We start from the raw sequence: 18,002 nt of genomic DNA on the forward strand, positions 1-18,002 counted from the left end.
TTGTAGCTGGACCAATTCTTCTATTATTAGATTGCTAATACTTTAATCACTAGAGCAGTAAATTCTTCAATCTGTACACAAGGTATGTTTCTTCACTGCATATAAATTACCCAAGGTGTTTTGTCTGGTACTCTGCCCTTGAGATATGGTTTGAATTTGGATGCAGCAGATGGACTCCACTACATGTAGCTTGCAGCTACCCTCTGTCCTTGCAAGGTTTTGAAAAATGTAATCTCTGGCAAGGCTAGGGGAGATTTCCAGACAGCCTGAACTCAAGCAGCATACAAGATGTACAAGGTCTCTGGAGTGTCCTGACATTCAGAGGGCTCCCAAGAGGACGTAGTGCTGCTCTGACCATTAGCTTCAACTTTCATGCGTATTCGTTCCTCCAATTAAATACAAAGATTTAACATCTCTGGAAGTCAGGGTTTTCAAGCTCAGTGTCCTAAACCGGAGGTCAAGTTTCAGACTTCAATGCCTTGCTTAGATTTTCCACAATACCCAATGTGGTTTGCATGTGTGCGGTACTGGAGTTAATTGGTCAGACAGTAATTGGAGCTTGGCAGATGAAAGGCACCGTGGAATGCAGGAGAATGCTTCATGTTATAATTTGAGTGAAAATGTAAACAATACCCCAAAAGATAGATGTTGTCATCACAAACTCTCTGAATTATGCAGATAAGTAGAACAAAATATAATTCCATATCAACATATTAATTATTCTTTGATTATGCCCTTCATCTTCTGTAGATGTTCAAATTACACATGGGCAATCAGATATACATCAGAGAAACTCTACCCATCTGAGGTGGTCTTCATGCTGTGAATTTATATTAAACACCTAACATTAATATGAAAGTAACTCCCCTTGGAGATAATACTTTGATGTATTAATAAAAAAGACTTCTCATTTCTTGTTTATCATAAACTAAGATTAAAACACTTTCTTTTGCAGTTCTGTGTGAGAAGTAATCTGTAGTGCAACATGGCACATATAGCAGAGTTCAAATCTTCAAAACCGAGGTACAAATCCATGTCTTGTGCAGAATGAATGCAATTCAAAGTGCTCAGCTCTCACCTGGTGTTATCAGTGTTATCTACTGTTATCAGCTGATTAACAGTACAAGCAGATCTGTCTTTAGATCCCACTGTTTCCTTATTACCTCTTTTCATGCAAGGGCCTATGGAGAAAGATGTCCTGTGTATTTCTTCCAAAAAAGAAGAATCCCAAACAACATATTTTGACTTATTCCCACAGTTTGTAAGAAGCTGTCATCTACATACAGCCCAGGAGCAGGAGGGCTGACATCATCCTGAAAATACAGGCAAGAGCTGTACCTACAAACTCAGATGTCTTTTTCTGATTCACAACCATATCGCTATCATTGCCATTGAAGTGTATCAACATTATTAACATTCCATCATGCTTCAAGACTGTCGTGAAAAATCATTTATAAAATGAAGGTTATTTGTGGATAGCTACTGTTTTATTATGATTATTTCTCAGAGGATCAAGCACCCATATCTGTTTAATGTTTTTTTCCAGCTGCTATGTACTGTAAGAACATCACTAAGGAAAGCTACCAGGATGTCTTTTATGACTGTATGAAGAAATGAAGATCAGTAAAACGATTATTATTTACTTTTATTGGACATTCTGAACTTGGTCTACCTTCCTTTTTGGAGCTGGATTGATCCTATGTCAGTGCCAGGTGTGACGTGATAGGCTGGCTCTGCTACGAGCAGGGGTTGGACCAGATGACCTCCAATATTTGATAGTTCCACTAACTTTTAAAATTATTTCAGTGATGAAAGAAATAACATATGCTTACGGAAAGATGTTATTGTGAACTAAATTTTACCCTTTGCTTTGATTATGCTGTGCTGTAAGAACAGTGGAGTCACACCAGTGTGTTTCAGCATGATCTAGTCCAGAGCCACTAATTACATGGCTGTGTGCTGATCTTTGTAGAGTCATGAGAAAAAACAAAGAGATTAAAGGAAACAATTACTCACCTACTAAAAAAAGAACATCTTTCCTCACTCTGTTTTCACAAAAGCACCCATTTTTATGAAAGTGCCTTTCAAACACTTCTCTGCAACACATAAACAGTATTAATGTGGGAAAGTCAAATTAAGGCTCTTTTTTACAGAGCAGTGGAGCTACTGCTCAGACAGCTGTTCAGTTTCCGTCAGCCATCATGTGATGGAAATTTTATTTAATTTTACTGAATAGGTACAGATAACTTTCAATATCCAAGGCCAGAATTTTAAGGGTATTTTAATTTCCAAACTGGTAGGGTGCAGATTTTCAAAGATGTTCCAAGTATTTAACTCTCATTTACCTCCTCAAGCACATTGGATTATGATTTATCCAATCCAGTCTTGTACTAACAGGTGGCTGCAGACATTTTTTGTGCAATCCAGTACCTACACATCTAAATGTTTTTTTAAAATCCAAAGGGATGATACAGAGCCAATACTTTTACCAATGAACTCACTTTGGATCTGTGAACTAACAAACTTCCATGATTTTTCTTCCCACAAATCATTAGATTTTTTTTGTTCACCCCCCTTTACAATGAAAGCTGCAGTCCATATGGCTACAGAGCAACACATAGAAAACAGGCTAAAGCAATTCTTACATGATAGCTGTACATAAACATTTATTCATTCATTCTGGAGGGAAGAAGGAACAGACAACTTGGCTATGTTGGTATAGTTACTATTTTTAGCCTTTTGGCCGATGCCTCTAGTTTCCTTTCCATACATTTTTAAATAGGAGGATATGGGGGTTTTATGTGCTCCTCCAAGTAGAGAACAGACATTTAATGTAGTGAAAATACTGATTTTCCATTCTGCAGCTCACCTAGGTCTGTTTCCATCTATTAAAGCCATTCTACAAAATAACCATGTCCTGTAACACAAAATTCTGCTATGGCAGAAGTAACACTGGGTATCCATAGTACTGACACTTCTCATTTCCTTACCCCTGTTACACTGCAGAGCAAATGGGAGCCAGATTCATAGGAACCCTGTCATTACTTGACAATAATCATTGCCAGCAATGAAGCAGAGTTAGCAAAGAACTAATTAGCACACCACCCAGGACTAACAACGCTCTACACTTTTTTCCTGTTATTTTTAGCTACAGGCAGGAAAGACATAAATTGTTCTTTTATCAAATAGCATGAAAGAGTTCAGATAAGTTATATGTTTGCAGTTATCACTCTATAAAGCCAGACTCTGGCCTTCAGCTATGTGCCAAATATTAACCTGAAAGAAGACAACAGGAAGGCTGGAGACCTACCAGTGCTTGCTCCCTGCAGATGCCAGAGTGGATCTGTGGGGTACCTGTCAGGAGCCACCAAAGCTACCAAAGGAGCGCAAGCCTCCCATTTGCATGTCAATGTCTCTTGCTGGATAACAGGAGAGAATACAGGAGGGTTGGCTCTGCAAATGTCAGTGAAATACAGACCCTGTCACTTTTTAACTTGCTGGATGAATTTCAACTATTTCTTAATCTTCCCACAGTTGATGGGAAGTCACTTGGACAGTTTTAGTTGCCATCTCATGGATGCAGTCCCTTTGCTCTGACTGCTGGAGAGCACATTCCCACTCATCTGAATCATTACTGGCCTGACTGTGGGCAAAGATGGTTTGGTCTCTAGACAGTGCTAGCAGCTAGATATTTGGAAAGTAAATGACTAATCCCTTGCCCAGCTAGACTTTCGGTGGGAAATGAGACACATCACCTAACACTTACACTTCAGCTTATAAATGGAAATATTATTCTTCCCTCCTTAGGAAGCAAAACTGTGAGACTACATATGCTGAAGTGTGTACTATGCTTAAAATATGCTCCAAATCCATGAGGGCCACATAGTTAGCTTGCATGAGCTGGTCTTCTTTTACCACTTTAACAAACAGGTGGCCTCTTAAACTGGAGATGTTTTTTTTTAGTGCTACAGAAGATTTAGTCCAGCCATTGGCTGATCTCTAAATTCACTTACTTCACAGTATCATCTGCCCACAGACAGACACAAAACACTTGCCTTTCCAGCAGATATTACCCAGTTAGAGTTAGAATTTGCCTTAAGCCGTGACCTGATTCTGGACCAATTAGAGAGCATTCACCAGGAGATCAATGAATGTAAGTCCATGCTATAATTTAAGGTCAGTTTAGTCCAAGAGAGAGGCTAGCGAATTAAAAATAAACCAATAAAGATCATGGGTTTTTATAAAAACTGAGAAGACCATTGAAGTGCATACTTGAAATATTTCCTCTGAACTCCACAGCACGGCTGGCACACCACGGCTTTAACACTTGGTGCCTGTTCAACGTGTGCTACGTGGATGCACCAAGCCTGCACACACACACTTGCCAAGCAGAATGACAGAAGCAATGTGACTATTTCTGAAAAATGAAGTGTTTATGGCTTGCTCAGTTTCAGAGTATGTTTCATAATCTTCAACACTCACAATGTGTCACTTACGGGCTTGCAACATATTCCCTCTGAACAGAAGTTGCTTTGTGCTCATCACTGAAGAAGCATGTGCTGTGCGAGTGCCATACTGTATTTTGGCAGTAGCTGTTGGAAGTAAATTTACAGGGGATTAAGGAGATGGAAGGCAGCATGCTTCACACTGTAATTCTGCAAAGAATTAAAATACCCTGTTTAAAGAAGAGATGAGAGATGACTGCTATTCAAAATCTTGGGGCCTGGGGTTCAATTTGTTTTGACCAAATTTCCATTTGGTCGTTGAGAAGTCTCTGAACAATAACAGCTGCCCTTGCCCAGAAGGAGTGTGTGACGACACCTCCCTCCCTTGGATGTCACCTCCAGTGCAAGGTGGGAGCTGTCCCCAGGGGCACAGAGCCACTCAGACTTGCTCCAGAGGGAAGCTCCTGCCAGATGCTATGCTGCCTCTGGGATCAGCCCTTCCCCATCTCCAGTTGTGCTCCATGAAGTACAGGATTCCAGGGCTGCCCCGGGTTTATGTCTCCTCAAGGCCAGGAGAATGAAAGTATGTGCTGAGGACATGAGACATTTTTGTCCATCCAGAGCTACAATAATGACATACAGATATGCAGATAAACACAGTGATTGAAAATTGGTCGTGTATGCTTTGAAGGAAACTTTATTTTCCAAGCATATTCTTTTTCTGGACTTGACCCTGGTCTGCACTTTTAAGAATCTGACATTTTTTGATGGTTTATTTCACTTTCAGATTTTGGCAGGGTCTAGCCTCAGATATGCCAGAATATGATGAGATAAGTTATTCTCCAGACAGAAACAGAAGCAGAAAGCAGGCAGTTGCCTACAAAAGATGGTCTCTCCTACAGATTTTACCATAAAAAAAGCCCAGCTCAATTTCTGAAAGAAGACTAAATCTGACTATGAAATCTCAGCATAATGGCAGTTAAAGATTTCAAATAACCACCTAAGAGCCCATATATTGCCCTGAAACCACTAGTTAACACTGAAGACATGATAAAAGTATTTTGATTTAGGAGGTGGGCTATATTTGGCAGGGAACGTCAGAGTTTTAAAGTTTCTCATGATGTTTTGCCTGATACTTTGCATTTTGCAGTGGTTTTTTACACTGTAATGGTAGTTAGAAACCCACAACCCACAGTATTCTGTGGCCATGGCATTATGCTCTGAAAGCTTATTTATTGCTAAAGAATCACATTGGTGTACTGAAAATTATGGTTCCATATTTTCTGGTACAGCTTCATCTTTAAGGACAAACAACAACCCAAACAAATCAGCCTGGAAGCCACTGCTTTACCTGCACTGGAGGATGTGCAGGGAAGGCAACACTGCTAAAAGATGAAAATTATAATTGTGATGCTCCATTGGCTGACTCTGATTTTGGGAAGAGAGATGGGGCTTTCATTAATCTTTCCATAACTCCAAGCCAAAGCCTGTTTGAGGCTGCTAAAATTAGCCTCAAAACAGACTACAAAGCTACTATTTGTTGAATGTATTTCAAAGAATTTCCTTCATTAATTGTTTACCAACCTGGCCTTTCCTCGTTGGGGGTAGAAAAACATAATGAATGCTTATCACCTGCAAGCTCAAATCCCACAGGAAAGCACTTCTTCAGGAAAATGTTTTTGTGGTGAGAACTTTCAGGGAGTGTTGGAGTTTTAAAGTTTCTCATGATGTTTTGCATTTTTCTTCTAAATGAACAGGAAAAAACTCATCTGGCTCTCATTTGAATTCTCGGTAGACTTTAGGGAGGAAATTCCAACCAGAGCTGTATTCCAACACCTAAAATCTACATGGGAATGATGCAGCATGCTTGTTTCAAACCAGCAGAAGCAGACCTGGGTCAGTGGCACACCCATGTGTTCCACACAACAGTAAAGGTCTCAGCAGAGGGGCTGATTTTATAGAACAGCCTTCAGTAGGACATATCAGAACTTAAATATCTAGATGACCTGCCTTCACAGCCACCATTCCATCGTGCATGCAGAATATTTATTAACATACATTGGGATTTTTGGATATAAAGAATGGAAATCATCTCACCTATCTGCAACAGCATTGGAACTATCAATCCTAGGTGCTACTGAATGCTAGGGAGAGACAGAGGTACTTCCTTCAAACTATTTATCTTATCTTAATGTGTGAAAAAGGTAAAAATAGCTTGTGCACAGAAAGAGCTCATTCTTCTCTATGGTCTATACAGAGAATTTGGGAGGAACAGGTATATAAAGCTAAAGACATTTCCAGTGAGGTTCTCCTTTGAGGAACATCCTGTCCCTAATTTCACTTATTTGCACCTGATATTCACCATTTGCAGTGATGGTGTAGTGATCTTTATCCATGTTTGCAATGGGATTTGAGATTTATGTAGGAACATTCCTGTGTAGGTGCTCAGTGTTTACCACAAACAGCATGTATTTCCCACACAAAGCCTACCATGGAATTACCTACCTGACCTCAAAATCCACTAATCTGAAACATAAACAACCAAGTACTTACGTTGTTCACCCCCTAATCACCACAATGCCTTATTGATGAACAATTCACCTGCTGGTTTCCATATATAACTGTATGTATATATTCCATATGTATGTATGTATGTATGTGTATCTATGTTATATCTATCTCTCACCAGAATTAAGCTCTGATTATCCAGATTCCCCCCTTGCAGTTGATACATTCTTGGTATCCAGGTTTTCTTAATTGTTTTATAAGATGAAGTATCTCAAGCTTATAAACTACTCCCAGTACTTGTAAGTTTTAGAATTTGCTAATTTAGAAATACTATTCTTTCCCTAAATATGTGGGCTGCCTCTGGACAAAGACATTAGCTCAAAGCACAGGGCTGGTTCCAAGTTAAAGTCAGGTTGAGGGCAGGTCTTCCCAGACAGATGGGCAGGCATTTCCACTTTCCAGCTCCCTAAGAGCCCTGTTCCTAGTTCTCTCTAGACATAACAAGGAACTGATTGCTCAGCGCACAACAGAGACTAATGTGAGAACGTGATCCTGGCAGAGCCTCACCAGAGGGTTCTTGTAATTGATGTGAAGACAATGTAACTGATTTGTAGACACATCACTCTGCCCCATGCTTGCTGTATCAGCTTCCTACAATGGTTGTTGATTGCCTTCTTCCCCAAGCATTTCTTTCTCTCTCAGTTTAGAAACTCTGGGAAGATACTCATAATAGCAATTTGCTTGTGCCATGCCTATTTGGCATGCTGCGCTGCACTCTTACACAAATAAACAGGGAACACGATGTAACACCACAGCAGCAGATTTAACTAAGATCCAATTGTGCTTGGTGCCATCTGAATACGGGAAGAATGTTCCCTTAAATGAAAAATCTTCAACAGAAAAACAACTTCAGCCTTCACAAGTATGTACCATAACATGGGACAATACACCGTCTTTGACTTATGACTTCATTGGTAAGAAATTGGCCTGTCAGAGCATTTCTCTTCCAATAGGCAACTCTGCTCTGTATTGTTCCTTCTGCACAGACCTGAATTTGGGGGTCTTTTAGAGCTAGTATGAAGTCAGTCTTTGCTAGGAAGTGGTAGCCTCTCCAAAATCACCTCTCAAATGAGTTACCTTTGGCTGAACCACCAGTGTTTGGATGGGGGAGGCTACTGGCTCTTGATTTATATTATGAGATTGTAAGCAACTAGAAAAAATAGTTTGTATTTCAAGGTGCAAGTTATGAATTTGTCTCATTTTTTACTGAGTTCCTCACACCAAAAGCTCAGTGACAGCCTGAGTAAATGCTCTGACTTGTAACACAGTCACCTAAAAAATTAATGATGAGTTCTTTTCCCAAAAGTCTTAAGGACAAACACATTTCCAGGGCCTCTGAAGAGGAAATACCTCAGGGAGAATATTGTTATTAGGTGACACTGAGCAAATGCTTAAGCAGGAGTGATTGAAGGAGACTGTGTACCCTAAGGATTTAATGAGCAGCTTGAAGGAGTTGATGGCCTGAGGCATAGCCTCAGGTCATTAAATATCAAATGGTTATTAATCCCTAGGAAATGCTTTCTGTCAAGGTCATTAGTGCTATTATACAGTGAAAATTGAGGGTGTATCAAGAAATTTACATATAGCCTGTTTGCAGGAAAAATGCTCTCGGAGCGCATGGGCAGATCATTTCCAGGAGGATGCTGCAGTGTCCACAAGCCACCTGGCTTGGCTGAACTTCCATGTCACTCTCTGCACCACTTCTAAGATGAGCTTCTCTTTTGCAGAATGTCACTACAGGAATTTTACCATGCACTGAGCACTTGAATTAGCAGTTCAGCATAACTCCAAGGGATAACATTAGCTGAAACCCCTTCTGCTTAGCATATGATTTTAGGTTGGAGTCCTGCCCTACTGTTGTTTCTTCTTAGAATAAATCCAGGAAATCTGATTCAATTGATGTGTACACTGGTGACAATATCATTGGACCAAAGGCTGAAACCGTATAAGTGTTGGGATCCCTGCCCTTTTCTCAGAGTTTCCTAGAATAAAGGAAACTTCACTGCCTTCAAGCAGAAATACCTGGAACCAGAACAAATATATCACCTGGCACCTGTGTTAGGGCCAAGAGACTGATCAGCACGCAGGGAAGGGCAGGAGGGGGTGAGATCCCAGTCTGGGGTTTCCCTCTTGGATCCCATCTCTGCATGGGGCACCTTGTGAACAAAGCCTCAGTTTCCCAGTTACTGCTATCACCTTCCCATTAAGCATGGAAAGTGTTGGTGCATGGATCCTGTGACTTTATGAACAGAGTCTAGCATTCAGGTAGTTATTTGGTGCATTTTGTGTAGCTAAAGTAATGATTGGATGTCAGATTTAGTGACTTTTTCTTCCAGATTCTGATGCTGGTTTGTGATTGGAATCTGGCAAACCAAATCTAATAATTCTGTTAAACTGTCTTTGTGGATTAGATTTCCCTACACTGTAACTATATCTACCACAATGTTTATTCTGAATTTTGAATTAGGTTTACTTACAAGGGACCTGCAGATCTTTGGTTTCATAACTATTGTATTATAATGATCAATGCTTGAATTTTAAGGCAATGCAACAGATTGCAATTACCTAAATCTGTTCCTTCTGCTCTAAACTAAGTAGAAACCCCAGAAAATTGTTACATAGTAGAATCATTTTGATTACGTCTCTGAGGATGATTTAGCACCCCAATTACGCAGCTGTCGAAATTAAGTGAAGAGATCTTTCTTTATTAAAGACCCTGAGGAGATTTAGAAAGCAATAGTATATTATACTAAATAAAGAGAAAGAACAAAAGGACATTATGGTCTATTTAATTCTTCTGACAACATCTGCATTACCTGATCAATGCTTAGACATGCATTGCTATTTACTGTTTGATTAAGTGTCCTCATATCCACTGGCATCAGCTAATGCATGCTTACTAAATGGAATTTATGCAAATGTTATTTCAATTACACATTTCTACAGAGGTGTCAGGAACACACTCATATATGGGGAGCTGAGGGCAAATTCTCTCTTATTTTTCTTGTCTGATTGCTTTCCTGAGAGATATTCATTGAACGGAACCGGTAAATTATGGAAGTACAGAAAAGTACTTTCACAATGATATTAAGAAAAAAACTGCTCTTGTAGGATATGACTACATTTTTTTTGCATGTATTGGGTCCTTGATTTAGTTAAGCATATTATAGATATATTTGAGCACTGATACTGTAAGAAATAAGTTACACTTTTAAAATATAAAAGATGAAATTGTACTTCAAAAATATAAATACAGCAGAATATTTTCAGAAGGAAACATTTGCTTAATTTAAATGTTAGATATCATTCCAAATACCTTAAAAAGAACTGCATACATATCACAATAAAGAAAATTTTATTTGGCAGTACTGGCTTAGACACGGCTGTGAAACCATAAATCAGATAAAATACGTGTTTGGACACTAAATTATTTTTGGACTTGGAAAATTCCAGTAATGCTATATTTTTACAGCAGTATATTCTGTAACCTAGATCACAATCAAACGATAAATATAAAGTAATTTTCTTCTGAAGAAAAGATAAATTTAAACCCCTGCTGTAAGGGGTCCAACTGTGGAGTTTCACACTATCTTAAGAGGGAATAAGGTTGTTTTCCTGATCAAGATTTTCAACAGATTTTTGTAATTGAAATCACTGCACCTAAATATGTCTAACATTTATTTCCATCCTTGCTTTGCTGGATTGTGCCATAAGGCATGCACTGTACTATTTACATAAGAAGCAGATCTGAAAAAGAACCACGCATCCTTCATATCTCCTGTATTTTCAACAAAAGAGAGAATTCCTTACTCCTGGGCTCCTTTTTGCTTTCATTTTCACAAGTATCTTTTCTTTCTGGCTCTCCAACTGTGTTTTTTACTGTCTTGGTTTTCACAGCTATCCCACTAATGCTCAGGATACTTCAGTGAGTCTCTGTCAAATTTCATTCCTCCATGTGCTCTGTCACTGAATTTAGGAAAATGTTGAACTCCATTGCCTGTGAAGGCAGTCACATTTTCTTCACTGGATCTCATGCAAACACAGAGTAAGGAATAACTTGATAATACCACTGTCTGACTCATGTACTGGGACTGATAATAACTGCAGCCACATCCTGTAAAATGACCAGTTAAAACAAAAATAAAATAGAGTTGGCTTTTTCTCCTCCCAAGGATGGCCATGCTCATTTTTTTCTTAAAAAGACTTCATCTAAGAAGTTGAAATAAACCATGGAAAATAAGGCCAAAGTGGAGAGTGAAAGTTCATCTAGTCCACTCTCTGTCAAAACCTGCAGGACTAATATTTACTCTTCCTGAGAGGAATCCTGGATTCAGGACAATTTCTGAGGTACACCTGACTAAACAGGTTGCTTTGGTCTCAAACCGGCTAGGTGGCAAATTTACAACTCTTTGCTGAAGTCGATGTTTTGATGAGACAGTTGAAGCTCTGTTCTGAGGAGGAGACATTAACTTGAGTAGTGTGTGGCTGGAATGCAGTGCTTACTTTTCCAGACCTTGCATTTAACTACCTCTGGATTGCCACACCTGTAGCTATTCAGCAGAAACCCCATAAACTTCTCATCTTTTCTTGCAAGCAATATCTTACATTCATGCCATGCTGGCATCTCAGCACCATTTACACCCCTGCTCACGCAAATTGTGCCATTTCATGCAATGCTGCTTTGTGTGTGTAAGGGATGCTGGATGATAACCTCAGCTACAGTGGCCAGGTTTGTTAACCCTCACTTCTTCTGATGAATACAGAAGTGCAGATCTCTCCAAACTATCACAGATTTGTTTGGATCAAAGGTCTGCACAGCTGTGAGTTTCAGAAGGCAGAAGAGCGGATTCCAGGAAAGCAAAAACACCAGTGAATGAAAAGCTAAGAATATACTTTGGGTGAAGCATGGAAGGGGGAATTGCCAATTCCTCAAATAACATTGTTTATTTAACAGTATCCTGTTGGGGGGAAGTACATAACTGCAATGACTCTGAGTAACTGTGCGTACTTATGTCATGATAATGTGATGGATTATCATGACAGTCTACTCTCAAGGGAGCAATATTTGTGTCAGGCAAATACTGGTCTTCCAAATAGCCCACGGTTATCCCGCACAGGGCACAATGAACAAAAAGTGTGTCTGACCAGCCAAGAGTATGTTCTTCCAAATAAAGAAAATCCTTAAATTATAATCTTAGTGATAAAATAGCTCTCCAAAACAATTCTTCACAGTGAATATTTTTATCAAACACCAGACACTCTCACTACCAATAAATAACCTGAAGAGTACATTCCTATTTAGTATCAGTAAAAATAACAGAATTTAGCCCTTAAAGCTTTTGCATTCAAAACTTTGTGAATAGCTCACAGATAATGATGACTGTGTTTCTCTGCTTTGGCAAAGAAAGATATTCAGTCAAATATATACTTGCTTATTTATAGCTGTTTGAAAAGATTGACAGAATTTGAAGAACAAAATCTCTCTTTTTATAACCAAGTCTCTGCATCTAGCTGGTGTCTGCAATCCTCACCACATGTAAAGTAGTAAAGAAGCATTAATTAGTATTATTTAATTACTTGTTGCCAAATTATTGTTTTTGTTCAGTCTCAGGGCCTGAGCACTAATATTCCCCAATAACCTTCTAAAGCATCAATGCAGAGACCCCACTCCTCCTCACCGCCTGCTCTTTTCTACTTCCTTTCCTTTAGAATATTTGAAGGCTGAGGTAATAGCACACAGAAAAGATGATATTTAGTCTCTCTTCCAATACAGACATGCTTTGAAGAAAAGCAGTGTAGGCCTATCCCAAAAAACCAGATACTTTTTTGAAAATGTTTCAACTTGCACACACTGGGTGTGAGCTTTACCAAAGACGCCTGCTGCAGCACTAAACAGCAGCAGATCTCCTTTCTCACTTAATACCTCAGTTTCACGTTTCAGTTTACAGTCTGTCTTGATAGTTCATCTTATGTGCAATGAACAAAATCCAATCAGAATTTGCAGAGAACTGCATGAAAAAAATCCTCAAATGTCTTCTACTATTGTTTTCCATTTTTAATGAGAAGGAAGAAGTCATTGTGGTCAGACGAGAGAAAAATACAGATGCAAAAAGAATCATTTAGAAAAGCAGTCTTAGAAAAGGCTGTTACTCAAGTGTGTCAGGGGGATCAGGTACAATTTTTCTGTTTCATTTATTTTTAATCACATCTGGCAATTGGCCTCAAAGTCTCCAAGACTTTATGATACCTTGAAACGAAAAGGGCAAAATGCTCTCCTCCATCATTTTGGAAGACATGAGGGCATTAGCATCCATGGTAAGCATAAAGCCCCTTCCAAAGCAGCCTTAAGAGCTCTATGCTAAGAGAGCTGCTTGAAGAACAGCAATTAGCCATGAGACCAGTAGCACCAGCTCATTTTTATCACAATGATACCATACCCCTAAGCCAAATATTGCTTTCAGGAGATGGAAAAAATGAGAAATGACAGCATCACAAATGAGACCCCAGGAATGTTAAGATGGAAGATCCCTAACTAAAATATAATAAATAGCATTGCTGTAGGATTTTACCTTTATTTATTTAATATTTATTTAGTAATTGTTTCATCCATAAATATACAAAATTTGTAAGTTATTTAGATCCATTCTGCCAGACACCTCCTCAAATATTTTGTACTGGAAAAACCTGCCCTAGCCACCAAGAAATAGCAGCACACAGTACTGTGCAACCACCTTGACTCCAAGCTGTGATCTGAACAGCTCGTTGTTGTGCACATCAGAGGTGCATGCTTTCACAATACTCACAGGGACTTCTAGTTAGGGACAGTTTCCTTTAATATGTAGCACAGGTGGGTATACTTAGAAACAATATTAGTTTCTGTTCTCATGTTTCTCCTAAAATCTTAGATCCTAACCACAGCCAGAATCTTTTTCTAAAAAGCAGACTCAGGTCTTCCAAATATGACTTTATCTATCTCTTAAAGGTTATTTAATAAAATGGGCACATGGAGTTGATAACACTTTTAATAGTTTGTCACTTTTAAAGGTGGCAAAGTGGTAGATGACCAAAACAACTGTCACTTCATAGGTGCAATGTACTGATAGAATGTTATCTATCTGTGAGCTGTATAGGTGTTTGCTATGCTTGGTAAGTTCAGACCAAATTCATCACTGGTTGGGCTGGAACACATTAGGGATGAACCGCAAGAGTGAGTCCCACATTTTCCTTATGATGGAGGAGCAACTCAATTGTTGAATTGTTCAACAATTTTTCATTATAATCATTTTAAAAATTTACAGCAAACCTAAAAATGTACTCCTTTTATGTCTTTCTTCACAACACAACTCACAGAACTTCACCTACTAATTTATTAATAATTCTTTTAATTTCTGCATTACAGAATATTTGTACAACTGCTTCCTAAAGAAGTAATATTTATACCATCTGTCTCTCTGGGACACACTCCTGCCCCCCAAAATAATTTCAGAATCTACTGGCCAGTTTCAGTCGAATCTGACAGGAGGAGCCATGTCTTAAAGATAGTATATAAATCAGCATTCCAGTAAGGGAAAGGCATTTGTGGGGTGACCCACTGTGCATGCTGAGAAGCAGCAGTCAGTTGGCTGCAGAGTACACAACACTCTGCATCAGCATCAGTGTCTGTACCCCTTCTCTTGCAAATATTTAAGGGATGGGAGAGAGATCTGGGAAGTGCCACGGAGGAGGGGAAGGACTTGTTTTCAGTGAGGCAGGGGAAAGGAATCCAAATTCGTAGGAAACAAGGCTGCACTGATGTCAGTGCTCAGAAAGCAGAAATTAATTTATTTCAATTTTACAATAATCTCTAAGATGGAAATAAAGGTCAACCACTAGTCATCACTGGGCAATGGGCTGCTCCAACTTTCGGCAGCTCCAGGATGACTCATGCGAGGGACACATCACTGCTGCATTCTTCGCCAGTGTTGCTGAGTGACCACATAATGTCCCCACAGCACAGTGTCCTCACACTGCTCTCAGCCCTGTCCGTCCCTCCCTCCCACTGCTTTCTTCTTTAGAAACTCCAAGAGAAAAAGAAACTGATGGGCTGCGTCATTGAGTAGGAACTCTGCAGCTTACTCCTGCCCTGAGCTACATACTCACCTAGGTCCAAAAAAATCTCCTGAAAGAGTAATTTGCAAGAAAGGGCCTTGGAGCATCGTATTTCCCAGTGCTACAAATCTACCAAGCTCCAGCATGAATGTCTCTACAAGAGACAACAAAAATGAGGACATAATCATGGCCATATCAATCCATCAAGCAACCAGCAATTCCCTAAATACTCATCAAATCCAACATCCTGGCAGACCCATCCTCTGTTTCACAAACCATTTCACAACGAAAGGCTGTACAAAGCCCAACTTTTATCAATACCAGCCAAAAATATGTAATGCATTCACAAGAACAAAGCTTTTACTCAGCATTTTTTGTGGTGCGAAGAGACAAATTTGCACAACTGTTGCCATTGTTTGTATTTCATTACAAAGCCAAAATCAGAACCTTGCAACAGTCAGTGATGCTCAAATGTTTAATGACAAACTAGCTGATGCCCTACAAAGCTTACAGTCCTCACAGACAGGCAGAAAAGGAAAGGATTAAAAAACAAAAGCACGGAGACTTACGGATGGTCATCCTACGAAGGGAGGAATTTAGCTCTTCTGAGTTAAATGTAGGAGATGTGAGCTCAGCCCACTCAGAACAAGTAGAGCCCAGGACTGCCTCTCTCTGGGGGGAGTGCTCTAATTCTTGGGCTATTATGCAAGAGGAAGATAAGTCACATCCATCTTCAAATGAGTAAAACCCAACTGCATGGAGCTGCCAGCATTTATTTCCTATTGTTCCTCTATAATCCCAGTGGAAGAGGTATTTACTTGAACGAGGCAGACTGAATCATCCTCGGGTGGGTGGACAGATGGATGGATGGAGAGGGGGAACAGATCTTCCTCCTCAGATCGTCAGTAAGAAACTGCTGCTCTCCTAAGACTGTACGAGGAATTTAAGCAGTCATGACAAATTGACTGGAGCATCTGCTTAACCCCAGGTACCTAAATCTTGAATTAAATGAACCAGGTTCTCCACAAGACACATGGTCTCTCTGGCAAATGCCAGTGTTTCTTGATTTTTCAGACAAATACCCTGGTATTGCTAATTATAGTCAGCCTGACTTTCATCTGGTATAAATTAGTGTTGTTGCTGCCAGCGACTGACCCAGAAAATCCATGTAAGACTGCAGGATCTTTGCAAGAAAATGAGGCTCTGTGTTAGGTGGGGCCTTGTTGCTAGGAAGACCTGTTGCCGAATGTTTTAGTTCAAAAGACTAAAAACATTATTTCACATTATGGTCTCTGACTTAGCACGGTAAACGACCTTCAAAACCCCAGTCTAGTAACAGTGCCTTTGTCCCTGCTTGCCACCAATGGCAGATTCTCTTCTCTCTCTATTTTTCAAAATTATCCAGAAAAGTACAATAGGATAGACCCAGGAACCAAGCGTTTTTTCAAAAGTATAACATAATTTAATCTTTACAACAGAGAACAGAACAGCGTGGGTTTTCTCTGACTGTGGACTTCTTGTAATTTCATTGAAGATAAATATTTAGATAGCAACCAATGGGATATTTAATCGTCAGGAACTATAGCATTTAAAGAAAGTGCTAGAGATTTTCAGACTTGTTTTCCTATGTGTGTTGACAACCCATTCCCATCATTTACCTTCTGTATGACATATAAATACAATCACTGCTATAATTTATAAATTGTTAATATTAGGACTGTAGGGATGGTTATGCTTTCAGTTCTCCATAAAAAAAAAGACAGCTTTTACATCAACATCTGGCTGAACTTCATTACTTTCCCATCCATTATTTGTACTCCTCCTCCTTCTCCTTGGCCTCTTTACTTTTTTCTTGTCGTTCCCCTGTCTGATTTCATCCAGGAAGCTGCACACCCTGACTGCTCTTGGCTCCTGTGATACTCATAAACCATGAGACAAATAAACACAAGCGGAAAGGACAAAACCAAAGCAGGAGGAGATTTGGTAAACCTAACTATGTGAATCCTCCAGCTGTCCACATAAACAGGCCATGGCACCATCTGAACCAAGGCACAGCATCCTGCCTACCCCTTCCATCCTCTCCCCTGCTCAGTTAGTGTGAAAATGAAAGCTCTTCAGGTCAGCACCAAAACTTCTCATAAACCTGACCAGCACTCACAGAAATAGGACTGGCAATGGGACAACTGATTGCTAAAAGATACAGTCCTCTGTCAGGAACCAATCCATAGATCTGACAAACCCACAATGAGTAGAACAAGGGTGTAAGAGTTCAATTTCAGGAGCTATTCTCAGTACTATTTACTCTTTGGGGGAAGTTTTTCATGGGATGGCTTATCTAAGTGTCAAATAAATTCTATAATAATATCTAGTTCAAAGAGATTCTGAGAAGTGTTACTATTTGGAACTTCAGATCTCTGGAGGAAAAGCACCCTGAAGGTGTGTAGTAACTGGAACTGCATGGATAGAGTCTCCAGTTGGTAACCAGCGAAGTTACAGATTAGATACTAGGTTAACATATGCAGTAAAAGAACTTGAATAAGAAATGCATGTATCAGTAGAAATGTATTTAATGACTTTATCAGCATGCATTTGTCAACCTCTATTGGGTTTTGAGAACAGCCACAGAACCAGCCCCAAAAGGATCAAAAGAATGTTATTTCTCATATAAGAAAAATAATTTTACTCAGAGAATAAGAAAATGAAACAACTTCTCACAAAGAAAAATGACCTTGTAAGATGATGCAGCTCTGAACCAAATTACATATATTCTACTAATCAATAAAATACAGTTGTCAAGGCAACACTGACATCAGAAAGTGAAATACAGAGGTCTGTCTTACATAAACACATACACATACCAATATGTTATGTGAACTTTTGTAATCTAGCAATGACTTCAAG

At 39.4% G+C, this 18,002-nt stretch overlaps 1 protein-coding gene across 9 annotated transcripts in view; it reads right to left on the reverse strand.

Moving 5' to 3' along the window:
* The window catches only part of STARD13 (StAR related lipid transfer domain containing 13), a 322,774-nt gene that overhangs the window by 47,162 nt on the left and 257,610 nt on the right, over positions 1-18,002 (reverse strand). Inside the window, exon 1 of one of the 9 annotated variants that reach the window (XM_032099578.1) lies at positions 15,671-15,738. The exons of the other annotated variants lie outside the window; for them this stretch is intronic. Coding sequence (XP_031955469.1) covers positions 15,671-15,680 — 10 coding nt within the window. The 5' untranslated portion in view covers positions 15,681-15,738. Of the gene's footprint in view, positions 1-15,670; positions 15,739-18,002 lie in introns of those variants that run through there. 9 annotated transcript variants of the gene reach the window in all.

The sequence above is a fragment of the Corvus moneduloides genome, chromosome 2 (genome assembly GCF_009650955.1).
Source record: "Corvus moneduloides isolate bCorMon1 chromosome 2, bCorMon1.pri, whole genome shotgun sequence".
Taxonomy (NCBI): Eukaryota; Metazoa; Chordata; class Aves; order Passeriformes; family Corvidae; genus Corvus; species Corvus moneduloides.